At 55.8% G+C, this 28,000-nt stretch overlaps 1 protein-coding gene across 1 annotated transcript; it reads left to right on the forward strand.

The window, feature by feature from the left end:
- The first annotated feature begins 82 nt into the window (after positions 1–82).
- Positions 83–27,999, forward strand: LOC149283215 (histone-lysine N-methyltransferase ASH1L-like). The gene is made up of 27 exons (XM_089497839.1): positions 83–427; positions 10,377–14,257; positions 15,501–15,586; positions 16,697–17,408; positions 17,504–17,641; positions 17,730–17,824; positions 18,787–18,860; positions 19,239–19,284; positions 19,454–19,562; positions 19,654–19,860; positions 20,318–20,464; positions 21,555–21,663; positions 22,007–22,168; positions 22,565–22,659; positions 22,746–22,894; positions 22,983–23,135; positions 23,224–23,278; positions 23,952–24,084; positions 24,296–24,544; positions 24,880–24,966; positions 26,279–26,369; positions 26,474–26,612; positions 26,789–26,961; positions 27,048–27,214; positions 27,311–27,351; positions 27,444–27,724; positions 27,908–27,999. The coding sequence occupies exons 1-27, from the start codon at positions 83–85 to the stop codon at positions 27,997–27,999; spliced, it is 8,016 nt and encodes a 2,671-aa protein (XP_089353965.1).
- Position 28,000: the final 1 nt, after the last annotated feature.

Below are 28,000 nucleotides of genomic sequence, written 5' to 3' on the forward strand. Positions count from 1 at the left end.
ATGTGGTGGGACAGATCTCCTTCCGTGACGTTTCTCGTGGGAAAGGCTGCACGAGCCTGTGATGGACCATAGGAATACTGCTATGTTAGGAGGAGGATCTGATTCAGAAAGGCCTGTGGAACCCTCTTATGTCGTGAAAGGCAAGAAAGACACCGCGCAAGAGATCAGCGGGAAGGAGCCCGACGGCGCGCAGGCCGGCTCCACCGCAGACGCAGCACAGCAATTCTCCGTCACAGAGACCAACTTCTCGGAGGGCAACTTAAAACTAAAAATTGGTCTTCAGGCCAAGAGAACTAAAAAGCCTCCAAAGAACCTGGAGAATTATGTCTGCCGTCCCGCCATAAAAACGAGCATCAAACATACGCGGAGGGCCCCCAAGGGCGGGAAGATGCCAGAGGACAGAAGGGAGCCGATCTCCCTCAAACAGGTAGGTAGAGATCACGTGTCCGGGGGCTGGTACAGCCATCATTGAGTATGTCCAGGCCGCGCATGCTTTAAAGTCGAGCCGCGATTACGTGGCCTCTGTAATTCTTGTACAGAAATGTCAGATTAGGCCAAATACATATCCACGGCTCGCATGATAAACTGTTCAGGGGGACAGAGCGAGATTTACTGAATGGCTTCATCCAGCTCTGACTGCGTGAGAAACCTTCGGCCCCCGCTAACCGTATATATGAGCGACAAGTGTAACACGAGGTGTTTAGAGACCCATCGTCTTAAGAAACACTTTCCCGACAAAAAGACTGAGCTGTCTTCTATTACATCCTCGCATGATCCCGGGTGAACCTTCCACGGTTCAAAGAGGTCACTTGTGAGACATCAGCCAATGAAAGGCCATGAAACGTGGCTTCATTCACATTAAAATCAAAAGCGTCTGCAGGAAACCTGGGAGTCAGCGGTTAAAGCGTAAGCGCTAATAGAAAGGTGGCTTCATTCATAGAACCAAATCCGAAGCCGGTTCCTCGGCCCACAGCACAGGACTGAGCCTAAGCTGTGGCGCGGTATCGTGCGTACAAACGTCCCGTACATACTCTTCCCTGTACTATCACGGTGGCTCGGGGGCCGGGCCTTGTGCGTCTCCCTGTGTAATCGGCTTCCGACAGAAGAGGTAATTGCTATTTACAATTTAAGTGGACAACTAATTCATGGGCTGATGGGCATTTGGCTCGTGAATCTAAGATGAGATTGAGGACTGATTAAGGTTTGAGTCTTTATAGACTAGACGTGACGTTGGGGTCTGGACTACCGGCAGCTTCTGAGTTTCTATTACTAAATGATATTTTCAAATTGCATTTGTAGATCTTTTTATCAAACAAAAAAAAAAATCAAAAACAATAAAAAAAAAGTAGCATTTATAGCATTATGTGTAGACAGAGCAGGAGGCAGCGGACACATTGAGGTTTATTCAACACAACTCCTCTGGAAGCACATGGGAGCGTGTAACCCTGAGATATGGGGGGATATGGGAGCGTGTAACCCTGAGATATGGGGGGATATGGGAGCGTGTAACCCTGAGATATGGGGGGATATGGGAGCCTGTAACCCTGAGATATGGGGGGATATGGGAGCGTGTAACCCTGAGATATGGGGAGATATGGGAGCGTGTAACCCTGAGATATGGGGGGATATGGGAGCGTGTAACCCTGAGATATGGGGGGATATGGGAGCGTGTAACCCTGAGATATGGGGGGATATGGGAGCGTGTAACCCTGAGATATGGGGGGATATGGGAGCGTGTAACCCTGAGATATGGGGGGATATGGGAGCCTGTAACCCTGAGATATGGGGGGATATGGGAGCGTGTAACCCTGAGATATGGGGAGATATGGGAGCGTGTAACCCTGAGATATGGGGGGATATGGGAGCGTGTAACCCTGAGATATGGGGGGATATGGGAGCGTGTAACCCTGAGATATGGGGGGATATGGGAGCGTGTAACCCTGAGATATGGGGGGGATATGGGAGCGTGTAACCCTGAGATATGGGGGGGATATGGGAGCGTGTAACCCTGAGATATGGGGGGGATATGGGAGCCTGTAACCCTGAGGTATGGGGGGATATGGGAGCGTGTAACCCTGAGATATGGGGGGATATGGGAGCGTGTAACTCTGAGGTATGGGGGGATATGGGAGCGTGTAACCCTGAGATATGGGGGGATATGGGAGCGTGTAACCCTGAGATATGGGGGGATATGGGAGCGTGTAACCCTGAGATATGGGGGCGTGTAACCCTGAGATATGGGGGGATATGGGAGCGTGTAACCCTGACATATGGGGGGGATATGGGAGCGTGTAACCCTGAGATATGGGGGGATATGGGAGCGTGTAACCCTGAGGTATGGGGGGGATATGGGAGCGTGTAACCCTGAGATATGGGGGGATATGGGAGCGTGTAACCCTGAGATATGGGGGGATATGGGAGCGTGTAACCCTGAGGTATGGGGGGATATGGGAGCGTGTAACCCTGACATATGGGGGGGATATGGGAGCGTGTAACCCTGAGATATGGGGGGATATGGGAGCGTGTAACCCTGAGATATGGGGGGGATATGGGAGCGTGTAACCCTGAGATATGGGGGGATATGGGAGCGTGTAACCCTGAGATATGGGGGGGATATGGGAGCCTGTAACCCTGAGGTATGGGGGGATATGGGAGCGTGTAACCCTGAGGTATGGGGGGATATGGGAGCGTGTAACCCTGAGATATGGGGGGATATGGGAGCGTGTAACCCTGAGATATGGGGGGGATATGGGAGCGTGTAACCCTGAGATATGGGGGGGATATGGGAGCGTGTAACCCTGAGATATGGGGGGGATATGGGAGCCTGTAACCCTGAGGTATGGGGGGATATGGGAGCGTGTAACCCTGAGGTATGGGGGGATATGGGAGCGTGTAACCCTGAGATATGGGGGGATATGGGAGCGTGTAACCCTGAGATATGGGGGGATATGGGAGCGTGTAACCCTGAGATATGGGGGCGTGTAACCCTGAGATATGGGGGGATATGGGAGCGTGTAACCCTGAGATATGGGGGGGATATGGGAGCGTGTAACCCTGAGGTATGGGGGGATATGGGAGCGTGTAACCCTGAGATATGGGGGGGATATGGGAGCCTGTAACCCTGAGGTATGGGGGGATATGGGAGCGTGTAACCCTGAGGTATGGGGGGGGATATGGGAGCGTGTAACCCTGAGGTATGGGGGGGGGGATATGGGAGCGTGTAACCCTGAGGTATGTGGGGACATGGGAGCGTGTAACCCTGAGGTATGGGGGGATGTGGGAGCGTGTAACCCTGAGATATGGGGGGATATGGGAGCGTGTAACCGTGAGATATTGGGGGATATGGGAGCGTGTAACCGTGAGATATTGGGGATATGGGAGCGTGTAACCCTGAGGTATGGGGGGGATATGGGAGCGTGTAACCCTGAGGTATGGGGGGGATATGGGAGCGTGTAACCCTGAGGTATGGGGGGATATGGGAGCGTGTAACCCTGAGGTATGGGGGGACGTGGGAGCGTGTAACCCTGAGGTATGTGGGGACGTGGGAGCGTGTAACCCTGAGGTATGTGGGGACGTGGGAGCGTGTAACCCTGAGGTATGGGGGGACGTGGGAGCGTGTAACCCTGAGATATGGGGGGATATGGGAGCGTGTAACCCTGAGATATGGGGGGATATGGGAGCGTGTAACCCTGAGATATGGGGGGATATGGGAGCGTGTAACCCTGAGATATCGGGGGGATATGGGAGCGTGTAACCCTGAGATATCGGGGGCGTGTAATCCTGAGATATGGGAGCGTGTTCCCCTGAGATATGGGGGGATATGGGAGCGTGTAACCCTGAGATATCGGGGGGATATGGGGGCGTGTAACCCTGAGATATGGGGGGATATGGGAGAGTGTAACCCTGAGATATGGGGGATATGGGAGAGTGTAACCCTGAGATATGGGGGGATATGGGAGCGTGTACCCCTGAGATATCGGGGGGATATGGGAGCGCGTAACCCTGAGATATGGGAGCGCGTAACCCTGAGATATCGGGGGGATATGGGGGCGTGTAGCCCTGAGATATCGGGGGGATATGGGGGTGTGTAACCCTGAGATATGGGGGGATATGGGAGCGTGTAACCCTGAGATATGGGGGGGTGTAACCCTGAGATATGGGGGGATATGGGAGCGTGTAACCCTGAGATATGGGAGCGTGTAACCCTGAGATATGGGAGCGTGTAACCCTGAGATATGGGAGCGTGTAACCCTGAGATATGGGGGGATATGGGAGCGTGTAACCCTGAGATATGGGGGGATATGGGAGCGTGTAACCCTGAGATATGGGGGGATATGGGAGCGTGTAACCCTGAGACATGGGGGGATATGGGAGCGTGTAGCCCTGAGATATCTGGGGGATATGGGGGCGTGTAACCCTGAGATATGGGGGGATATGGGGGCGTGTAACCCTGAGATATGGGGGGATATGGGAGCTTGTAACCCTGAGATATGGGGGGATATGGGAGCGTGTAACCCTGAGATATGGGGGGGATATGGGAGCGTGTAACCCTGAGGTATGGGGGGGATATGGGAGCGTGTAACCCTGAGGTATGGGGGGGATATGGGAGCTTGTAACCCTGAGATATGGGGGGATATGGGAGCGTGTAACCCTGAGATATGGGGGGGATATGGGGGCGTGTAACCCTGAGATATGGGGGCGTGTAACCCTGAGATATGGGGGCGTGTAACCCTGAGATATGGGGGGGATATGGGAGCGTGTAACCCTGAGATATGGGGGGATATGGGAGCGTGTAACCCTGAGATATGGGGGGATATGGGAGCGTGTAACCCTGAGATATGGGGGGATATGGGAGCATGTAACCCTGAGATATCGGGGGGATATGGGCGCGTGTAGCCCTGAGATATCGGGGGGATATGGGCGCGTGTAGCCCTGAGATATCGGGGGGATATGGGCGCGTGTAGCCCTGAGATATCGGGGGGATATGGGGGCGTGTAACCCTGAGATATGGGGGGATATGGGAGAGTGTAACCCTGAGATATGGGGGGGGATATGGCAGCGTGTTCCCCTGAGATATCGGGGGGATATGGGAGCGTGTACCCCTGAGATATCGGGGGGATATGGGAGCGTGTACCCCTGAGATATCGGTGGGATGTGGGAGCGTGTACCCCTGAGATATCGGTGGGATGTGGGAGCCTGTACCCCTGAGATATCGGGGGGATGTGGGAGCGTGTAACCCTGAGATATGGGGGGATGTGGGAGAGTGTAACCCTGAGATATCGGGGGGATGTGGGAGCGTGTAACCCTGAGATATGGGGGGATGTGGGGGGCGTGTAACCCTGAGATATGGGGGGATGTGGGGGCGTGTAACCCTGAGATATGGGGGGGATATGGGAGCGTGTAACCCTGAGATATGGGGGCGTGTAACCCTGAGATATGGGAGCGTGTAACCCTGAGATTTGGGGGGATGTGGGGGCGTGTAACCCTGAGATATGGGGGGATGTGGGGGCGTGTAACCCTGAGATATGTGGGGGATATGGGAGCGTGTAACCCTGAGATATGGGGGGGATATGGGAGCGTGTAACCCTGAGAAATGGGGGGGATATGGGAGCGTGTAACCCTGAGATATGGGGGGGATATGGGAGCGTGTAACCCTGAGATATCGGGGGGGGGATATGGGAGCGTGTAACCCTGAGATATCGGGGGGATATGGGAGCGTGTAACCCTGAGATATATGGGGATATGGGAGCGTGTAACCCTGAGATATGGGGGGATATGGGAGCGTGTAACCCTGAGATATGGGGGGATATGGGAGCGTGTAACCCTGAGATATGGGGGGATATGGGAGCGTGTAACCCTGAGATATGGGAGCATGTAACCCTGAGATATGGGGGGATATGGGGGCGTGTAACCCTGAGATATGGGGGGATGTGGGGGCGTGTAACCCTGAGATATGGGGGGGATATGGGAGCGTGTAACCCTGAGATATCGGGGGGATATGGGAGCGTGTAACCCTGAGATATGGGGGGATATGGGAGCGTGTAACCCTGAGGTATGGGAGCGTGTAACCCTGAGGTATGGGAGCGTGTAACCCTGAGATATGGGGGGATATGGGAGCGTGTAACCCTGAGATATGGGGGGATATGGGAGCGTGTAACCCTGAGATATGGGGGGATATGGGAGCGTGTAACCCTGAGATATAGGGGGATATGGGAGCGTGTAACCCTCAGATATGGGGGGATATGGGAACGTGTAACCCTGAGATATAGGGGGATATGTTAGCGTGTAACCCTCAGATATGGGGGGATATGGGAGCGTGTAACCCTCAGATATGGGGGGATATGGGAGCGTTTAACCCTGAGATATGGGAGCGTTTAACCCTGAGGTATGAGGGGATATGGGAGTGTGTAACCCTGAGGTATGGGGGGGATATGGGAGCGTGTAACCCTGAGGTATGGGGGGGATATGGGAGCGTGTAACCCTGAGGTATGGGGGGGATATGGGAGCGTGTAACCCTGAGGTATGGGGGGGATATGGGAGCGTGTAACCCTGAGATATGGGAGCGTGTAACCCTGAGATATGGGAGCGTGTAACCCTGAGATATGGGGGGATATGGGAGCGTGTAACCCTGAGATATGGGAGCGTGTAACCCTGAGATATGGGGGGGATATGGGAGCGTGTAACCCTGAGATATGGGAGCGTGTAACCCTGAGATATGGGGGGATATGGGAGCGTGTAACCCTGAGATATGGGAGCGTGTAACCCTGAGATATGGGGGGATATGGGAGCGTGTAACCCTGAGATATGGGGGGATATGGGAGCGTGTAACCCTGAGGCTTGACAATGGGATAGTTTAACCCTTAGCGTAGTAGACTTCTCTCCAGTCTTTCTGCCGTGCTGTCGGTAGATACTGGTATTTTTAGCTGTGATGAAGACATTTTAGCAATAGTCTGTATCCTGTGTGCTTTGCCTAGTGGTTTCCATGGTGACGGCTGACCTAATTCAGTGGAAGGATACAGGCGGGAGTTTGTTGGTGCGTGTGTTCGAATTGTGCATTAGAGGTGATTGGGTGATGTTGAAAGACGAGATCTCCTTCAGAGGACCGAGGAAGCCACAACAATGAATGGCGCACCTTTCCAGGTACAGGACGCCAACTGCTAAAGTTACCATCCAGCTTTATTCGCCAGAGCAGGTGATGGAGCGGCGCCATGGACTCTTTCGGCTGATTCCTGAGGGGTAACTGGAGCTTTGTGCCTCTTCCTCCAGCTCTCCGGGAGCTTGGGCGGACCGGTCACAGAGAATCTCTCCTATTGGCCGGTCGTGTTATCATTATGAAGATTCAATAGCAGAAGGGGCTCACGCTTAGCAGTAAATGGAGCTTTGCATAGCTACCCTGTTTAGTGACATTGCGGCCTTTTATGCATTGAGCGTTACTGAGCCCGTTGCTGCGTTGGGCGGCTTTGCTCTTGTTGAGCGAGTGTGGGAATCTATGAGCAGGAGTCTGACGGATGTACAGGAGACTGTCCGGCCACGAGCTGGTAATTAGGGCCCGTCTGAGGAATGTGGGCTATCTCCGAGCTGTCTTTGGCGCTTCCATTGACCCTCTTAAGCGGGTTGGTATGGTGGGCAGTGAGGGGGCAGAGTGTGTAGACCCTACTTCCGGGGCGAGACAGGCCAGTAAGCCGTCGACACAAGTGCTGTCCGAAGCAGAACTGGGGAGCCGAACACGGGCTGTTTTACCAGCGTGTCTGCAATAAAGTCTGTTTAAACCCAGACAATGTTTACTAGGAAGCTGCAGTCTTCTGTGTTCCCAGAAGTCTCTTGGTATGAGAGGCATTGGTGCTCAAATATAGGTGACCTATGTTACGGTGTCATACACAGATATAGGGGTTCTGCTGGTGTCACATATATAATACATCAAAGGGAGTGTCTGCGAAGAGAAGGGGATGCCTGTGCTGGTGGCAGGATACCAGGGATGGACCGTGGGTTAGACTGTCACACTGGGGCAGGGTGCGGGTAGGGACCATGATGTCAGGGTGCCGGAGGGGAGAGTGCATTGTGGCACTGTGTGGCAGAGTGCAGTGTGGCACTGTGTGGCAGGGTGCCGGAAGGGGAGAGTGCAGTGTGGCACTGTGTGGCAGGGTGCCGGAGGGGAGAGTGCAGTGTGGCAGAGTGCAGTGTGGCAGGGTGCTGGAAGGGGAGAGTGCAGTGTGGCACTGTGTGGCAGGGTGCCGGAAGGGGAGAGTGCAGTGTGGCACTGTGTAGCAGGGTGCCGGAAGGGGAGAGTGCAGTGTGGCACTGTGTAGCAGGGTGCCGGAAGGGGAGAGTGCAGTATGGCACTGTGTAGCAGGGTGCCGGAAGGGGAGAGTGCAGTGTGGCACTGTGTGGCAGGGTGCTGGAAGGGGAGAGTGCAGTGTGGCAGGTTGCCGGAAGGGGAGAGTGCAGTGTGGCAGGGTGCCGGAGGGGAGAGTGCAGTGTGGCACTGTGTGGCAGGGTGCCGGAAGGGGAGAGTGCAGTGTGGCAGGGTCCCGGAAGGGGAGAGTGCAGTGTGGCACTGTGTAGCAGGGTGCCGGAAGGGGAGAGTGCAGTGTGGCACTGTGTGGCAGGGTGCTGGAAGGGGAGACTGCAGTGTGGCAGGGTGCCGGAAGGGTAGAGTGCAGTGTGGCAGGGTGCCGGAAGGGGAGAGTGGAGTGTGGCACTGTGTGGCAGGTTGCCGGAAGGGGAGAGTGCAGTGTGGCAGGTTGCCGGAAGGGGAGAGTGCAGTGTGGCAGGGTGCCGGAGGGGAGAGTGCAGTGTGGCACTGTGTGGCAGGGTGCCGGAGGGGAGAGTGCAGTGTGGCAGGGTGCCGGAGGGGAGAGTGCAGTGTGGCACTGTGTGGCAGGGTGCCGGAGGGGAGAGTGCAGTGTGGCACTGTGTGGCAGGGTGCCGGAGGGGAGAGTGCAGTGTGGCAGGGTGCCGGAGGGGAGAGTGCAGTGTGGCAGGGTGCCGGAGGGGAGAGTGCAGTGTGGCACTGTGTGTCAGGGTGCCGGAGGGGAGAGTGCAGTGTGGCACTGTGTGGCAGGGTGCCGGAGGGGAGAGTGCAGTGTGGCAGGGTGCCGGAGGGGAGAGTGCAGTGTGGCAGGGTGCCAGAGGGGAGAGTGCAGTGTGGCACTGTGTGGCAGAGTGCAGTGTGGCACTGTGTGGCAGGGTGCCGGAGGGGAGAGTGCAGTGTGGCAGGGTGCCGGAGGGGAGAGTGCAGTGTGGCACTGTGTGTCAGGGTGCCGGAGGGGAGAGTGCAGTGTGGCACTGTGTGGCAGGGTGCCGGAGGGGAGAGTGCAGTGTGGCAGGGTGCCGGAGGGGAGAGTGCAGTGTGGCAGGGTGCCAGAGGGGAGAGTGCAGTGTGGCACTGTGTGGCAGAGTGCAGTGTGGCACTGTGTGGCAGGGTGCCGGAGGGGAGAGTGCAGTGTGGCAGGGTGCCGGAGGGGAGAGTGCAGTGTGGCAGGGTGCCGGAGGGGAGAGTGCAGTGTGGCGCTGGCTCGCAGCCCAGGCTCTCCATGGCAGCCGTTGCTGTTATGCAAATTCCGCTTAAGCTTCGCATTCCTCTATACTGGTGGTTTTTTCGCCCTCATCGCTCGTGCACAAAGCAGGCAGCCATGATCTCCCCTCCCGAGAGCAGACACGGGCCTACATCTATTTCCCTAACCTGCGGCCGCCGTGTGAGTAAACAGTGCCGTACACAGCCACGCGCAGAGCCTCCCCGACAGCTGCAGTACCCGAGCGTGGAGAGCGGGGGAAGTAACGCTCCAGGGCTGCAGTGTCTCTGGGTCTGTCGGCGGCGGCTGCTCGTCACCTCCCCTCCCCTCCCCTCCCCTCCCCTTTCTACCATTTTCTTTCTGTTTCTCCCTGAGCAGAGTTTGACTCTTCTGTAAGCTGCGTTTGATTGGCTGTCGTAGCTAACAGAGCTCCCCCGGGAGCCAGCTGGAGGTAATCCCTGGAATGGAATGTGAGGCTAATGATCTCACCCTCCACTCAGGCGTTTGTCAATCGCTCGCTCTTTGGATGAAAGCACTTGTACAAAAGCATCCCCTCCGGCGGCTCGGTGCTGCTCAGACAGGCACGCGCGCCCCGCACTCACGTGGAAAATGCCTCCTTAATTTAATAAAACAGAGACCGCTCGTCCCAAGGCCTGCGAGCCCTAGTAAAGGCAGCGGGGTCATCGCGTGGCTTGTAGCTGTGTGTGACGGGAGGACGGCGTCTCTTACTCTGCAACAGGTAGCGTAGGATGTAGGTGCGGGGGGCTCCGCGGGGTGGTCTTCGTATCCCTGAGAAAACAGAACTGTCTTGGCTGTGACGTTTGCAAGTTGTGCGTTCAGCTTCTAATTCTGTGTTTCCTTTAGGATGCCTCCAAAGCTCGCAAGGCCTCTGGAGACGACCCGAAGCTTGACTGTCAAAAGGGGGAGCGTTTACATCCTTCGCGGGAAGACAAGCTTTCCAGCTCTGCCAACTCTTCACCTTTGCACTCGGAAGTAACGGCTCAGACTAAGACTTCGTTATCCGCGCCCGTTAATAAAATAGACCTTGACTTAAAGGACAGAGCGCCAGCCAACGGCACCAGCGTGACCGAGAAGCTCGCTCAGCTCATAGCTACCTGCCCTCCTTCCAAGTCTTCCAAGAACAGAGCCAAAAGACAAAGCGGCTCGGCCTGTCACGCTGCGCTCCCCCAAGATGGGGCTTCTACCAGTGAGACTGTTCGTCCTGCTTTAGAGCGTTCGAAGACCTCTTCCTCTGTCCGTGGCGGCTCCCTGGAGGTCATTGAAAAAGAGCTTTTACCCAATAAGATGAGCAGCAAAACCTTTGACAGGAGCAATGTACGACGAGCCAAGGGCAGCACCCTGGAGAAGTCGGGCGTCGGGAAAGAGACGACAGGCACCGGTGAGGACGTTCTCGGTGAGCGGACTTCCCTCCCGCAGGAGAAGCCTTTGCTTGGAGAGAGAGGCGTCCCTGATGCCAGCGCGCAGGAGAAGCCGCTCCCTGTATATTGCACTTCCTTGGACTATAGAGCGGGTGTCGCATCGGAAGCGTCCACTGCGGTGTCGCCTTTCAGTGCCATCGGCGAGGGGAACCTGCCTTCGCCGGCGCCAGCAACGTGTCTGACATCCTCTAGCAGAAGCCCCAATGTGAATACCCCCAACTGTCCCTCCGATTCATTGCACTTAAACTCTGCCCCCGATCAGGTGGAATGTATTCACAAAGCCAGCGACAAGAGCCAGTGTGTTCCCGAACACAGAACCTTTCATCGCAGCGCGGACTCTGATTTTTTTACGTGCAATAAGGGTTGTAAAGAATCTAAAAATGATATTACCAGAACTCATTTGCCCCCCCGAGCCCATGTACCGGAGAAAAAGCCCATCCAGCCGGTGGCACCGGGTATCCACAAAACAAACCCTTCCATCGTCAGTTTCGCGAGTCTCCTTCGCAAAAAGCAGCTGCTGAAGTTAAGCCGCGCGGCGGACAACACAATGCACAGCGCCCAAAATGTGAATGCAACTGCCCAGGCGAGACATCTGAAAAAGAGGAAAGGGACACGGCCCCGGTGGACTAAAGTAGTGTCCAAGAGCCCAGGGCAGTTATCGAGAGAGCCTCCGGTGCACGGCCTCGTGGAGCGCATTTCTCACTCAAATCCGGCAAAGTGTATGGGGCAGATACCGTTTTTGGGCCAAGTGGCTAAAACAGCACTGTCCAAAGCGTGCGTTTCTGACACGGGACGCCCTCCTTCTAAGTTAACAACACAACGACTTTATGGTACCCATAGAACCTACACCGCCGCGTACTGTCCTAAAGACGCCTTTGCAGGTCGTAAACCCAAGCGAGGAAGCTCTGGAAGCAAAGACATGCCTCACCTGGACGGTCTGCCTAAAAGAGCTCTAAAAATTCCAACTTCCAAATTTGTCTCGTCGAAAGAAGACCAGGGACCCCCGGTTCTCCAGCCCGAGGTGGAGATGCCCTCTTTGAAGCAAAATACGCCTAGGAAGAGAGGCCGTCCTCGGAGGGCGCTGGCACCTCCGCTAACCAGGACTCCGCCGCTTCTCTCCGTCGCCCCTTTTGTCTGCGCGGATAGCCCAGACGTGACGCTTGCTGCCGGGGACAGACCTAAAAGCGGCGAGCTTTCAAATCCCAAGGATCTGGAGCCTTCTCGCTCAAAAGTCGCGTGCTCGGAGCCAGACAGAAAATCCACCAAGAAAAGCAACGGGCAAATGGTGAAAACCATTATCTGCAAGATAAACAAGATGAAGACGATAAAGAGGAAGAAGCTTCTCAACCAGATCCTGTCCAGCGCAGCGGAGCAAACGAGCCCAGGGAAAGCCCCGTCCAAGCTGCCGGGAGCCGCCTGCACCCTCGCAGCCACGTTTACTTCCAAGCTGGGCCAGCAGATAAACGTGAGCAAGAAGGGGACTATTTACATAGGCAAGAGGAGAGGACGCAAACCCAAGGCCATGTTGGATTCCCTTCCCGGCGCGGACTCGCTGGAAAAATCCAACCAGCAAACGACGAGCGTGGCAAGTCAGACCGGGCCGCCCTTAATATCTCCGGCAACGTCGAGTCCCGACAGCCTTCCTTCTCCCGTTAGCGGAGCCAGTGGTGCCCAGAGCCCGGTGGGCAGTGATGCCAGCTTCGTAGAGCCCAGCTCGCTGCCGTATTTACACGCGAATTCCAGGCAGGGCAGCTTCCTTCAAACGCTCGCTATGAGGAAAGTCTCTAAGGAGAGCCGACAGTCGTCTCCCCCTGCTGTGCTGCCAAATTCTCCCACCCACCTGAGCGACCTGGCCCTGCTTAAAGAAGCCACTCCTTCGCCCATTAGCGAGTCGCACAGCGACGAGACCGTTCCGAGCGACAGCGGCATCGGAACCGACAATAACAGCACTTCGGACAGAGCCGAGAAACTCTGCGGGCAGAAGCGGCGGCGCCATTCTTTTGAGCACCTCTCTCTGCTGCCCCCGGAGAACTCGGCGGTCTTGAGTAGCCTTAAAGAAAAGCACAAGCACAAGTGCAAGCACAGGAGCCACGACTTCCTTGGCTACGATAAAAAGAGGCAAAAGAGGAAACGCAAAAAGAAGTTCCCCCAGCTGCGCAGCCGCCAGGACCCAGACTTCTTGGGTGAGCTTGAGGAGCTGATCGGTCGCTTGAGTGAGGTTCGAATAACCCATCGTAGTCACCACTACATCCCTCGGGACCTGCTGCCGACCATATTCCGCCTCAACTTCAACCATTTCTACAGCCATCCCACCTTCCCGCTGGATCCCTTGCACTACCTCCGGAAGCCCGACCTGAAGAAGAAGAGGGGGAGACCCCCTAAAATGCGAGAAACTATGGCCGAGGTGCCTTTCATGCACAGCCTTGGCTTTCCTCTGTCTGGCAGCGGCTTTTATCCCTCGTACGGCATGTCCTACTCTGCCTCTCCCATCGCTGCCACCCCTATTGGCCTAGGATATTATAGCAGGTACCCACCAACCATCTACCCTCCTCCTCCTCCTCCGTCACCTTCCTTCACCGCTCCTCTTCCTCCTCCGTCTTACGTGCACACGGGACATCTGCTCCTCAATCCCGCCAAGTATCACAAGAAGAAACACAAACTGCTTCGCCAGGAGGCCTTCCTCGCCACCGGCAGGACGCCTCTCCTGTCTGTCAGCACCTATCCCAGCGTCCCCCCGGAAATGGCCTACGGCTGGATGGTTGAACACAAGCACCGCCACCGGCACAAGCACCGCGAGCACCGCTCGGCGGAGCAGCCGCAGCTTCCCTTAAATCCGTTGTCCGGGCTCAGCTCCTCGAGGACGGTTTTGGAATCTTTAAAACGTTACAAGTTCGGGAAGGAGGCTATGGCTAACCGGTACAAACATAAAGAGAAGCACCGCTGTCACCTGTCCTGTGCCCACCTGTCCCCCGCTAAAGGTTTATTAGGTAAAGATGAGCAGTGGTCACGGAGGGAGCAGTCCGAGTGCGGCTCGCTGCCTTTGGGCTTGCACACTCCATTACAGATAGACTGTTCTGACGACTCGACGGACCTTGCGCTCGGTGGCTTTACTCCCTGCTCGGAGCCGCCAGGTGGCGACGAACATACAAACATCTTCGCCAGTGCGATGGGTACCTGCAGGGCCGGCACAGGACGCAAGCCGCTACACGACGGCCCGGGCTTTTCCGCTGAGAACTCCTTCAATCGATCTCTGAGGAAGGAGCGCCCGCCTTCCGGTGAAAGGGTCCCCGTTGGCGTGTCAGGTAGGAAAGCTCTGCTTCTCTCTGTGCGTGTGGGGCGTAGTATCGGGGTAAGAGACACTACATTCTCACCGTGATTGAGTTTGGGTGCCCGCTAATCATCATCATCCGCCGCTGGTTCTGTGCCCTGCCCCGGCAGCCGTGGAGGGGGGGGGGGGTTCCTGCTGCCGGATCCGATGTGTGACCGGCGGCTGAGGCTCGCTGGGCCGAGCACACGTCAGGATATGTGTAGCGTGTGTGTGGTATGACCGGCGTAAGGGAAAGGGCTGAGTATAAGCCGTTGGATACAATTCTGGCAGGTTAATGCGCAGGGCTACTAATAGCTAGAAGCTGCCCGGGGGGTCTGTCCAGCACCACTGACCTTGGCTTCGCATCTGCAGACACCGCGGGCGTGGGCAGCCCCTCCATTATTGGGGAATGACTTCCAGCATGAGGTACGGGAACGCTCTTTAATCCGCGTAATTGTATTGGAGATACCTGCTTCAAATGTAAGGTTGCGATGTGTGGAAGAAGGCGACAGAGCTTTCCTCTGTGCATGCGCCATATACTCCCCATGGGCCCTAAGAAGACAGCGGGTGCACAGAAAGTAGTCCCAGAGGGCGTACAGAAAGTAGTCCCAACGTCTCCTTCCACGTATTGGCTGCAGTAGGGACAATGCGCTTCACATCTGCCGCTGCGGTCTCTCCTTTCTAAACAATGCATATTAGAATTGTTTACGTTGTGTTTTTATTTTTTTTCTTCAATTTTAGGCCCCCCTGACAGGTGGTGTAATACAGAGCCGGGGCATTAGGCTCCCTTACAGGTGGTGTAATGCACAGCAGGGGCTTTAAGCCCCCTGACGGTTGGTGTTATACACAGCAGGGGCATTAGGCCCCCAGACGGTTGGTGTTATACACAGCAGGGGCGTTAGGCCCCCTGACGGTTGGTGTAATACACAGCAGGGGCTTTAGGCCCCCTGACGGTTGGTGTAATACACAGCAGGGGCTTTAGGCCCCCTGACGGTTGGTGTAATACACAGCAGGGGCTTTAGGCCCCCTGACGGTTGGTGTAATACACAGCAGGGGCTTTAGGCCCCCTGACGGTTGGTGTAATACACAGCAGGGGCTTTAGGCCCCCTGACGGTTGGTGTAATACACAGCAGGGGCATTAGGCTCCCTGACGGTTGGTGTAATACACAGCAGGGGCTTTAGGCCCCCTGACGGTTGGTGTAATACACAGTCACAGGAGTGTCGTCTGTTCCATTTTGTCGTTTCCCCAGCCCCCCAGGAGCGGACCCTGAGGCCGTCGGAGAGCCCGTCGCGCAGAAGGACGGCGTCTGAGAGCACGGCACCGGCAGGTCGGTAATCTCTGCATGCTGTGTGCCCGACACAACGGGGAGCCGTCACGAGGGATTATTCACTCCTAGTCTGATATTTGGGTAAAGGAGCATCTGGCCAAACGTTTATTCGTCGTATCATCAGATTAAAACATTTTCACAAATATTGCATCGTTTCCTTTTTTTACCCCAGTTGTAGTTTTTGCCCATAATATAAAGTTTTCAGGCAGCTGCATATCAGCCGTTTGTATGATTCTCGCTCTGTTATCTGACCCCCGATCTACTAAACACCGCGACTCCTTATCATACTGCCTGCGGGAAACAGTTGAATGACTCAGTCTTGATCACCATGTTGGACTCCCTGACTATTGAAAGTCTATGGAGGAACTGAGCCGGGAAGCTCACCCCAAAAATCACATGACTGACAGTAATGGCGGCTCCAGGTCTGCAGATAAAGGGAGTTTATTGGGACAGAATGAAGGGAAACCAGGTTTTTGTCAATGCTGACTGGGGGGGTTATATTACTGTATACAGCGCGGGGGGGGGTTATATTACTGTATACAGCGCGGGGGGGTTATATTACTGTATACAGCGCTGGGGGGTTATATTACTGTATACAGCGCTGGGGGGTTATATTACTGTATACAGCGCTGGGGGGTTATATTACTGTATACAGCGCTGGGGGGTTATATTACTGTATACAGCGCTGGGGGGTTATATTACTGTATACAGAGCTGGGGGGTTATATTACTGTATACAGCGCTGGGGGTTATATTACTGTATACAGCGCTGGGGGGTTATATTACTGTATACAGCGCTGGGGGGGATATATTACTGTATACAGCGCTGGGGGGGATATATTACTGTATACAGCGCTGGGGGGGATATATTACTGTATACAGCGCTGGGGGGGATATATTACTGTATACAGCGCTGGAATTTATGGTCAAGGAGAGCAATATTTGAGCCAGCTTAGGAACATGCGCGATCTAATTCACAGCCTTGGAGCCGCTGTCAGAATGTGAGTGCTGCCACGAATAGATCTGGAGCCGGCCAATGCTGGCGCGGTTTATCTCAGACGCGTGTACCCGCGTGTAACGCCTGACGTGGTTTGCTTTCTGTCGCTCGCAGGGATGGTGGTTGCTTCGCGAGGAGGGAGACTTTCGTCATCGGTGGAGGAGTCCGCGGACAGCCAGCCGCATCGCACGGCACTCGGTGAAAAGCATGGCGGCGTGGACACAGCGGGCGTCCTCACTGCTAACGCGTCGCTCCCCGCGTCGCCCAGCGCTGCGACGATGCACAGCCGGGAAAAGAGCCTTTCCAAGCAGGACAGCTTGCTGATCCCGGCGTCCCCTGCAGACCCCTCGCCTGACGGCCGGCGGCTTTCTGGCAGCTGCCCTCCTCCTCACCACCTAAAGAGGAGCGTGGTGGAGGCCATGCACAAACAGGCCCGGAGGATGTACAACTATGGCAAAATTCTGGCAACCAAAAAAAACATGGACCACGTCAATAAGATTCTGAAAGCCAAGAAGTTACAGAGACAGTCGCGTACGGGCAATAACTTTGTGAAGAGGAGACCGGGGAGGCCGCGGAAGTATCCCCTGGAGTCTGCCCTCCCCGTACAGGCCGTGCAGGGCTCCCCGCTTCTTACCGACACGGCGGCCGTCGGGGCGGACACGGTCACTGACGTCATCGAGGCCGTGGTTCAGAGTCTTAGTGTGCGAGAGGGACACGGGCGAGGTTGGAAGAGGAAGCAGGCGACCAAGCGGCAGGGGCCTCTAATGGACAGCGCACGGTACAGAGACGGCAGCAGGTTTGTCTGGACGTATTCGTCTTCTATACCGTACGGGAAGCCTTTTGAGTAGTTTCTACACGTTATTTTCTTTCTTATTGTAGTTTTATGGTAACGGCTGACAGCCCTGTGGTTCACGAGGTTAGTGGGAGCCATGAAAACCCTGACCGGGTCCCTGCCCCGGACGTTGCCTCCGTCATCCAGCGAGAGAAAAAAGCAGCGCGCCCTCCCAAGAAAAAGTTCCAGAAGGCCGGACTGTTCTCTGACGTCTACAAAGCACTAGAGTGAGTGACGGTGGGGAACGGAAGGGTAACGTATCGCGCTCGTACGCCATGTCCAGCAGGTAAAGTCTCTCCCTGTTCTCATCTTCAGTCCTAAGAGTCGGCTCATGCAGCTGAAGAAGGAGAAGTTGGAGTATATCCCTAGAGAGCACGAGTATGGTTTGCTGCCGGCCCCCATCCACATTGGTGAGTATCGCAACCCACTAATTGGCATCCGGGAACTTTGCACCATGCTAGAAAACTCCCCACGTGCTTTCCTTCGGCTGGGGTAAAGGGATACCCCCCCAGTGCCATCCATTGGCTGGGGTAAAGGGATACCCCCCCAGTGCCATCCATTGGCTGGGGTAAAGGGATGCCCCCCCCCAGTGCCATCCATTGGCTGGGGTAAAGGGATGCCCCCCCCCAGTGCCATCCATTGGCTGGGGTAAAGGGATGCCCCCCCCAGTGCCATCCATTGGCTGGGGTAAAGGGATGCCCCCCCCAGTGCCATCCATTGGCTGGGGTAAAGGGATGCCCCCCCCCCAGTGCCATCCATTGGCTGGGGTAAAGGGATGCCCCCCCCCCCCCAGTGCCATCCATTGGCTGGGGTAAAGGACCGGCTCTCTGACGTGTGGAGCGCCCGGCGTCTCTTTGGCTCCTGGCCGGAGCTCGTCGGTCTCCGTGCGAGGACCGGCTCTCTGACGTGTGGAGCGCCCGGCGTCTCTTTGGCTCCTGGCCGGAGCTCATGAAAGAGGCTTTTGTTGCACGCGCTTAGCTCATCGCATAGAAAACAAATTCCCGGCAGCCGAGCTGTTCCCTGGAAGCTGCCAAAAAGCCAGGCTGGGAAAAGTCTCTTGGTTGTTAAGATGCTTTTCCTTCCGGTGGTTGGCATGCCGAGTTGCAGTCGGTGGGGGGGGGGGGGCGACAGTCATGTTTTCCCGGCCTCCGAAACAGAGGGGTCAGAGTCCAAATTTGTGACATCCCCAAATTTTGCTACACGTCCATGCTGACAGTTAATGACTATAAATGGCTTTTCTTGTGAATACGTCGCGTTACCGTGGCTCGCGCTTTGTCCCGCCGCTGCAGCTTGCACTTATCTAGCAGAGGGGCTGGAGTTGTATTTGCTGCTTTTCCTTCTGGGATGTCACCTCTCTGCTCATTTGTTACAGGGAAGTACCTGAGACAGCGAAGAAGCGACTTCCAGCTTCCCTACGATATTCTCTGGCAGTGGAAGCACAATCAGGTAAGTAAAGCAGCTCGGTGGTCTCTGTGAGAACGGGGTCCTGGGATCCCGGAGCTCTCTTGCCGTCGCTTCTCGCGCTCCGCCGCTAACAGGCCTTTAATGTTCGCTCCATTTTTAGACAGAGCCCCGTGAGAATTCACATAAATGGCCAGCGACGGCTTTCTCTGGGCTCCTCGTGTGCAGAGGGGAAGTTTATGTCGAGCATCCAAAGTTTTGCCCCGTTTAGGGTTTGCAAAGTTAACCCGATCTAGATAGCTTGTTAATTAGCAGACGGGTTAAGGTGGGAGCGTGCCGACCCCATGTACGATTACTGAGATCCCTCCATGATACCGGCGTATGTAAGAGAATGTAAGAGTCTGTCTCTCTCTATCCTCGTAGTTATACAAGAAGCCAGACGTTCCGCTGTACAAGAAAATCCGTTCCAGTAAGTTCTTACCCCGCAGTAAATTCCTGCCTCCTTCTATCTGCCCCCCCGTAAACGATGAGCCGGTGTCCCCTCTGCTTCATTCTGCGTTATGATGAGTATTTTTCTGTTACAAACCTTGTTTTCTCCCTGTGCTCCGGTAAGAAGCTGCCTTTGCTTTGTCTTTAAGATGTCTATGTGGACGTTAAACCTTTTTCCGGTTATGAAGCCACGACGTGTAATTGCAAAAGTCCAGAGGCCGGCGAAGAGAAGGGATGTGTAGAAGACTGTCTGAACCGGTAAGTGACCCGAGCGACTCGGTTTAATTGACCCCTGTCTCGATTGAACATGGCTGCTCTCATAACGGCTTCCACATGTCTGCCCCGACAGCATGATTTTTGCAGAGTGTTCCCCAAACACATGCCCGTGTGGTGACCAATGCAACAACCAGCGGATCCAGAGGCACGAATGGGTCCAGTGTTTGGAGCGATTCCGGGCGGAGGGCAAAGGCTGGGGCATCCGCACCAAGGAGCCCCTAAAAGCGTCTCAGTTCATCATTGAATACCTGGGAGAGGTGGTCAGCGAGCAGGAGTTCCGGTAAGAGCCACGGGGGTCCCTTCAAACATTAACCCCACTTTTGTGTGCCTGTTCATTTCCCGCTGGAGTCCGGCTCCGCTTGTGTGCTCTTTCCAGGGGGGCCAGACAGTCTGTCCGTTTCCGTCGGGGCCGCTGCCGCGCATATCTTCTTGTCTTGAAAAAAGTCCTCTTACGCTCTTCGGTGTAATAAGAGCAAAAGTGATCTTATCACCATAGCCACCAACAGAATATTCCTGCTGATTGGACAGCAATTCTCATGGTTTCTATGGTGACTTTTATTTAGGACCCCCAGTAGGTTACGGGTGAGTGCAGGTCGATCCTGCGCGGTCCTTTTTGTAGCAGTATTTGATTTGTTGTCTCCATTGCGTTGTGAGTGAAATCAGGCTTTTGTGATTGCAGGACTGCATATGTTGAAGGCTTGTATGTAATGTTGGTTTTACCCTGTGCCTCCTCGCAGGAACAGAATGATTGAACAGTATCACAACCACAGCGACCATTACTGTCTGAGCTTAGACAGCGGCATGGTGATCGACAGCTACCGCATGGGAAACGAGGCCCGGTTCATAAACCATAGCTGTGACCCCAACTGCGAGATGCAGAAATGGCAAGTGTCTGCTGCACCGGCGTGCCCCCCCATCCCATCTCTCATCTGCACCGGCGTGCCCCCCCATCCCATCTCTCATCTGCACCGGCGTGCCCCCCCATCCCATCTCTCATCTGCACCAGCGTGCCCCCCATCGCATCTCTCATCTGCACCATGTCCCCCCATCCCATCTCTCATCTGCACCAGCGTGCCCCCCATCGCATCTCTCATCTGCACCATGTCCCCCCATCCCATCTCTCATCTGCACCAGCGTGCCCCCCATCGCATCTCTCATCTGCACCATGTCCCCCCATCCCATTTCTCATCTGCACCAGCGTGCCCCCCATCCCATCTCTCATCTGCACCATGTCCCCCCATCCCATCTCTCATCTGCACCAACATGTCCCCCCATCCCATCTCTCATCTGCACCAGCGTGCCCCCCCCATCTCATCTGCACCAACATGCCCCCCATCCCATCTCTCATCTGCACCAACATGCCCCCCATCCCATCTCTCATCTGCACCATGTCCCCCCCATCCCATCTCTCATCTGCACCAGCGTGCCCCCCCATCCCATCTCTCATCTGCACCAACATGCCCCCCATCCCATCTCTCATCTGCACCATGTCCCCCCATCCCATCTCTCATCTGCACCATGTCCCCCCATCCCATCTCTCATCTGCACCATGTCCCCCCCATCCCATCTCTCATCTGCACCAGCGTGCCCCCCCATCCCATCTCTCATCTGCACCAACATGCCCCCCATCCCATCTCTCATCTGCACCATGTCCCCCCATCCCATCTCTCATCTGCACCATGTCCCCCCATCCCATCTCTCATCTGCACCATGTCCCCCCATCCCATCTCTCATCTGCACCAACGTGCCCCCCCCATCCCATCTCTCATCTGCACCAACGTGCCCCCCCCATCCCATCTCTCATCTGCACCAGCGTGCCCCCCATCCCATCTCTCATCTGCACCAACATGCCCCCCATCTCTCATCTGCACCAACATGCCCCCCATCCCATCTAGGTTCATGACCTCTGTATTCACCATGCGCAGGCTTGGTACTGGTGCATATGCTTGGCTAAGGGGTCTTGTTGTGATTCAGGTCTGTGAATGGCGTGTACCGGATCGGTTTGTACGCATTGAAGGATATGCCTGCAGGGACGGAGCTGACTTATGATTACAACTTCCATTCCTTCAATACGGAGAAGCAGGTAACACGGCAGCTTGTTCTGCCGGGAACATGTCTGCAGGCCGGGAACATGTCTGCATGCCGGGAACATGTCTGCAGGCCGGGAACATGTCTGCAGGCCGGGAACATGTCTGCAGGCCGGGAACATGTCTGCAGGCCGGGAACATGTATTCCTGTATTCAGCACGATGGGCAGTAATGGGCTCCTCCTTGGGACCATAGGTTTCTCCTGCTGGCTGGGAGGCTGGGCCGTATACACCCTGTTATCTTATTGTAAATAGGGGCAGAGAGCATATTCCATAAATACTCGGAAATGTGGGTCCGATTAGTGTCTGCCAGGAAACAAATCCTTCTCAATCCTTCCAGCAACTTTGCAAGTGTGGCTTTGAGAAGTGCCGGGGCATCATTGGAGGCAAGAGCCAGAGGATGAACGGGCAGCCCAACAAGGCCAACCAGCTGCTGTGTGCTCACCGGAGGCCAGGCCGCTCCAAGGAGAAGCGCAAGTCCAAGCACAGACTGAACAAGAGGGTATGTGCCAGCGGCAGTTACCCCCAGGGGGCGTCTCAGCCCAGTGCTGCCTCCTGTTGTCTTATGAATGCGAGAGAAAGGCTTATTGTACTCCGAGTCCTGCTCCGGTGCAGAGCTCGGCTGAGGGCAGTGTCATAAAGAAGGGGACCCTCTTTTCCTTTGGTGATACGTCGGTGGGGTCTCCGTAGAGCTGTGAAGAAGGCTTTGGGTGCCGTGGGTCCGCCATTATAAATGTAGCCGAGGGTAACTTGTGACAGGGGGTTGTTTGCAGCCCTGTGGGGCTATTCACAGTCGGGTCGTTTAGACCCCGAATGCTCCTTCACGTTCCTCAAAGACTTCTCTTCAGACGTATGGACGGAAGATCCCCCAAACATCACTAATTTATCCGTGTTGCAGAAAGGTCATGCTCCAGAAGATCGCAGTGACGCCGTGGGGACCCCGACCAGGCTGAGCTCGCAGCTCCACATGAAGCCCATGTCAAACAGAGAGAGGTAAGGGACGCTCGCCCGTGCTCCGCCGGCCGCCCCCCGCTGAGTGTAGCCCCCTCACACGCCATTCTTTGTCGTGTCTCTTGTAGAAATTTTGTGCTGAAGCATCACGTTTTCCTCGTGAGAAACTGGGAGAAGATCCGCCAGCGACACGAGGATGCCAAGAACGACCTCCATCAAGCGTCTCTGTACAGCCGCTGGAACGGCATCTGCCGGGACGACGGTAACATCAAGTCTGGTGAGCGGGGCGCCGGGGGCTGCTTTCTGCGTTCCCTCTGCTCTGGAGAGGACAGCAGCGAGCGGCCATCTTTGTCTGGTTTTTGCAGATGTCTTCATGACTCAGTTTGCTGCTCTGCAGACCTCGCGCTCCGTTCGGACCAGACGATTAGCGGCAGCAGAAGAGAACATCGAGGTCGCAAGGACGGCCCGTCTGGCGCAGATCTTCAAAGAGATTTGTGACGGCATTATCTGTTACAAAGGTGGGTGTTCCCCGGGGGTATCGGGTGCCCCCATAATGCTGGTGCCATGTGCCACAGGCTCACTCGCGGCTCTTATCTTCTCATACAGATTCCTCCGGTCGGGGCCTGGTGTCTCCTCTGCTCAGTCTTCCACCCAAGAAAAAGTAAGTGGCACGGAGGCTACGAGCTTCGGGGGGTTTGCTGTTTGCATCGAGTCTCTGTGTCTCTGGTGCATGAACCTGACCGGTGGGTCATGTGACCTGATCCCTTAAACCTGAAGTAGATGCTGCACTGGGAGGGGCTTACTCGGGTCATATGAGGGGGGCTTACTCGGGTCATATGAGGGGGGCTTACTCGGGTCATATGAGGGGGGCTTATTGAGGTCATATGAGGGGGGCTTACTTGGGTCATATGAGGGGGGCTTATTGGGGTCATATGAGGGGGGCTTACTCGGGTCATATGAGGGGGGCTTATTGAGGTCATATGAGGGGGGGCTTACTCGGGTCATATGAGGGGGGCTTACTTGGGTCATATGAGGGGGGCTTATTGAGGTTATATGTGGGGGCTTATTGAGGTCATATGTGGGGGCTTATTGAGGTCATATGTGGGGGCTTATTGAGGTCATATGTGGGGGCTTATTGAGGTCATATGTGGGGGCTTATTGAGGATATTGAGTGTGCCTGTGATACGCGTGTTCATCCGGTCCGTGTTAGATGGTCAGCGGTCTCTTTGTCTAGGAGACAGTTTGATGAAGACGCTTTCTCTGCCGGGGAGAGACCGTCGTCGTGCAGTCTAGTAGCGCGTGTCCCTGAAGCCCGATTTGCTTATTCTCTCTAGAAACCCCTATTATTACGAGAAGGTGTCCGACCCCCTGGACCTGCTCACTATCGAGAAGCAGATTCTCACCGGATATTACAAGACGGTTGAGGCGTTCGATGCCGACATGTTGAAGGTTTTTCGCAACGCTGAGGTGAGTCTGTCTGCCGCGGAGTCCGCGTGTGATGGGGAGCTTACATTCGTACGGGGGGGGCTTTGCGGAGGTGGGGGGGTGCTTTGCGGAGGCTGGGGGGGGCTTTGCGGAGGCTGGGGGGGAGCTTTGCGGAGGCTGGGGGGGAGCTTTGCGGAGGCTGGGGGGGGCTTTGCGGAGGCGGGGGGCTTACAGTCTGCTTTCTTTGGCGCAGAAATACCACGGGAGGAAGTCGGAAATTGGAAGAGATGTCTGCAGACTGCGAAAGGCTTATTATAACGCCCGCCACGAGGCTGCTGCACAAATAGATGAGATCGTCGGCGAGACGGCTAGCGAGGCTGACAGCAGCGAAGCGTCTCTTTGCGACAAAGATGGCGGCCATGAGAAGGATGACGATATCATTCGATGCGTTTGTGGTCTCTATAAAGACGAGGGACTGATGATCCAGTGTGAGAAATGCATGGTAAGGGCGTCCTGCGCTCCCCTGGCACACATACCCCACAAGGCAGGCAAGCGAAGGGCAGACACTGCCAGTGTGGGGGCTGATATCGGGGCGGAGCTACAGGGTGGGCGTGACATGGGGGGCTGATTTGGGGGTACAGGGTGGGCGGGGCGTGGGGCTGATATCGGGGCAGAGCTGCAGGGTGGGCGGGGCTTGGGGGCTGATATTGGGGAGTAGGTAACATGAGCTGAAGAGTATTGTGCCAGCTGCAGCGCGTTTTTACCATTTTGGGGGTGTGATGTCATTGTTTTCTTGGTACGTGTCACTGACGTGAAGCCTCTTTTGTTGCCCTTCAGGTTTGGCAGCATTGTGACTGCATGGGTGTGACGTCCGACGTGGAACACTATCTGTGCGAGCTGTGTGACCCGCGCCCCGTGGACAGGGTGAGCTCACACTCACAGCTTTACTCACACAGCCACATCCTCATAACGCGGTCACATCCCCTACATTACATACAGACCCGCCGCTGTCTGACCAGTCCTGATAACGCGGTCACATCCCTTACATTACATACAGACCCGCCGCTGTCTGACCAGTCCTGATAACGCAGTCACATCCCCTACATTACATACAGACCCGCCGCTGTCTGACCAGTCCTGATAACGCGGTCACATCCCCTACATTACATACAGACCCGCCGCTGTCTGACCAGTCCTGATAACGCGGTCACATCCCCTACATTACATACAGACCCGCCGCTGTCTGACCAGTCCTGATAACGCGGTCACATCCCCTACATTACATACAGACCCGCCGCTGTCTGACCAGTCCTGATAACGCGGTCACATCCCCTACATTACAGAGACCCGCCGCTGTCTGAGCAGTCCTGATAACGCAGTCACATCCCCTACATTACATACAGACCCGCCACTGTCTGACCAGTCCTGATAACGCAGTCACATCCCCTACATTACATACAGACCCGCCGCTGTCTGACCAGTCCTGATAACGCAGTCACATCCCCTACATTACATACAGACCCGCCGCTGCCTGACCAGTCCTGATAACGCGGTCACATCCCCTACATTACATACAGACCCGCCGCTGCCTGACCAGTCCTGATAACGCGGTCACATCCCCTACATTACATACAGACCCGCCGCTGTCTGACCAGTCCTGATAACGCAGTCACATCCCCTACATTACATACAGACCTGCCGCTGTCTGACCAGTCCTGATAATGCGCAGTCACATCCCCTACATTACATACAGACCCGCCGCTGTCTGACCAGTCCTGATAACGCAGTCACATCCCCTACATTACATACAGACCCGCCACTGTCTGACCAGTCCTGATAACGCAGTCACATCCCCTACATTACATACAGACCCGCCGCTGCCTGACCAGTCCTGATAACGCGGTCACATCCCCTACATTACATACAGACCCGTCGCTGTCTGACCAGTCCTGATAACGCAGTCACATCCCCTACATTACATACAGACCTGCCGCTGTCTGACCAGTCCTGATAATGCGCAGTCACATCCCCTACATTACATACAGACCCGCCGCTGTCTGACCAGTCCTGATAACGCGGTCACATCCCCTACATTACATACAGACCCGCCGCTGTCTGACCAGTCCTGATAACGCGGTCACATCCCCTACATTACATACAGACCCGCCACTGTCTGACCAGTCCTGATAATGCGCAGTAAGGCCCCCATTTTTTCACCCCTGGTTGTGTTTTGCAGGAGGTCCCGATGATTCCTTGCCCTCATTACGCACAGCCGGGTTTTATCTATTTCATTTGCCTTCTGCGAGATGAGCTTCTGCTGCGTCAAGGTTTGTGCATGTGTTGCGTGTACATTGGTGTGAAGCGTGTTACATGTTGCAGATGTCCTGTGTCTTGTAAGACAGCACGTGTTCTTGGCATCCTTGTTGTCCAGGTGACTGTGTGTATTTAATGCGGGACAGTCGGCGGACTCCAGACGGGTTGCCGGTGCGTCAGTCATACAGGCTGCTGAACCACATCAACCGTGAGAAGCTGGACATCTTCCGCCTCGAGAAGCTGTGGAAGAACGAGAAGTACGTTGTGTGTGCGCGGGGCCCGCGTGTCCTCCGTGTGCGCGGGGCCCGCGTGTCCTCCGTGTGCGCGGGGCCCGCGTGTCCTCCGTGTGCGCGGGGCCCGCGTGTCCTCTGCGTGCGCGGGGTCACCTGGCATGCATGTTTGGGGTGAACTAACTGCCTCCTCTCCCTCGCAGGGGCGAACGCTTTGCATTTGGTCACCATTACTTCCGGCCGCATGAGACTCACCACTCGCCGTCGCGCCGCTTTTACCACAACGAGCTGTTCCGGGTGCCGCTGTACGAGATCATCCCCCTGGAGGCCGTCGTCGGCACCTGCTGCGTGCTGGATCTGTACACATACTGCAAGGGTGAGCCCGCGCTTCCTACCGCCTGCGCACGGCGGCGGGGCTCGTCATCCGCCGCCGCCTCGTTCAATGCCTTTCTCTCTCTATAGGGAGGCCGAAGGGGGTGAAGGAACAAGACGTTTATATCTGTGATTACCGCCTGGATAAATCTGCCCACCTCTTCTACAAAATCCACCGCAACCGCTTCCCCGTCTGCACCAAAAGCTACGCCTTCGACCATTTCCCCAAGAAGCTGACACCAAAAAGGGACTTCTCGGTAAGATTCACAGGGATCGGCTTCTGGCCGATGCGATCTGTCCGTGTTCCCTCTAACCTGCTCCCGGCCCTGACCCTCGCTTGTTTCGTTTTGCAGCCTCACTACGTGCCCGACAACTACAAGCGGAACGGGGGCAGGTGAGTGTCTGTCTTACCCCTGCTGGCTGGGTCTGCGCGGCCGAGAGGTCACCCAACACGTCTTTTCCTTTCTCCTCCAACAATCGACGTAGATCTTCATGGAAATCGGAGCAACCCAAACCTTCCCGAAGGGACGTTGCCCCCGAGGAGGACCCCCCACCCCTGATGGATGAGCTGCTGCCTAACGAGGAGGTATCTGCCCCCGAGGAGGCTGAACAAGAGCTCTCCGCTTTGGAGGTGATTGAGTCCCAAGCGGAAGAGAGCTGCTCGCTGCCTCCCCAAATGCGTGGCCCTCAGGAGAGACAGCAGGCGCAGAGAGACAAGCTCAACCAGATCTTACTGCGACTTCTGGAGAGACTCCCGGGGAAAAACGGTGAGGAGCTGCAGAGCAGCGCGGCGGGACTGCTCCGGCCGAAGGGGCCGCCGTTCTCTGACACTGCAGCAGCGCATTCCCCCATCTCCAATGTATCCCCCGCCGCACGCAGAGCGAGGTTCCGCGCGGTCTCTTCTGTGTCCAGCTGCGGTCTCATTGTGATCTTCTCGTCTCCTTTCTCAGCAATCGATGTGACTTATCTCCTGGAGGAGGGCCCGTGCCGCAAACTGCGCCGCCGCACGCTCACGCTGCCGGACTGCGTCTACAGGAAGTGAC

The sequence above is a fragment of the Sceloporus occidentalis genome, unplaced genomic scaffold (genome assembly GCF_023333645.1).
Source record: "Sceloporus occidentalis isolate IW3139 unplaced genomic scaffold, rSceOcc1.0.p SCAF_108, whole genome shotgun sequence".
Lineage (NCBI taxonomy): Eukaryota > Metazoa > Chordata > Lepidosauria > Squamata > Phrynosomatidae > Sceloporus > Sceloporus occidentalis.

Coding starts and splice junctions, on each gene's coding strand:
- LOC149283215 (XM_089497839.1), top strand. CDS start 83: ATGTTAGGAGGAGGATCTGATTCAGAAAGGCCTGTGGAACCCTCTTAT. Junction 26,370..26,473: donor TGAGCTTCTGCTGCGTCAAG/GTTTGTGCATGT, acceptor CTTGTTGTCCAG/GTGACTGTGTGTATTTAATG. Junction 27,352..27,443: donor TACAAGCGGAACGGGGGCAG/GTGAGTGTCTGT, acceptor CAATCGACGTAG/ATCTTCATGGAAATCGGAGC.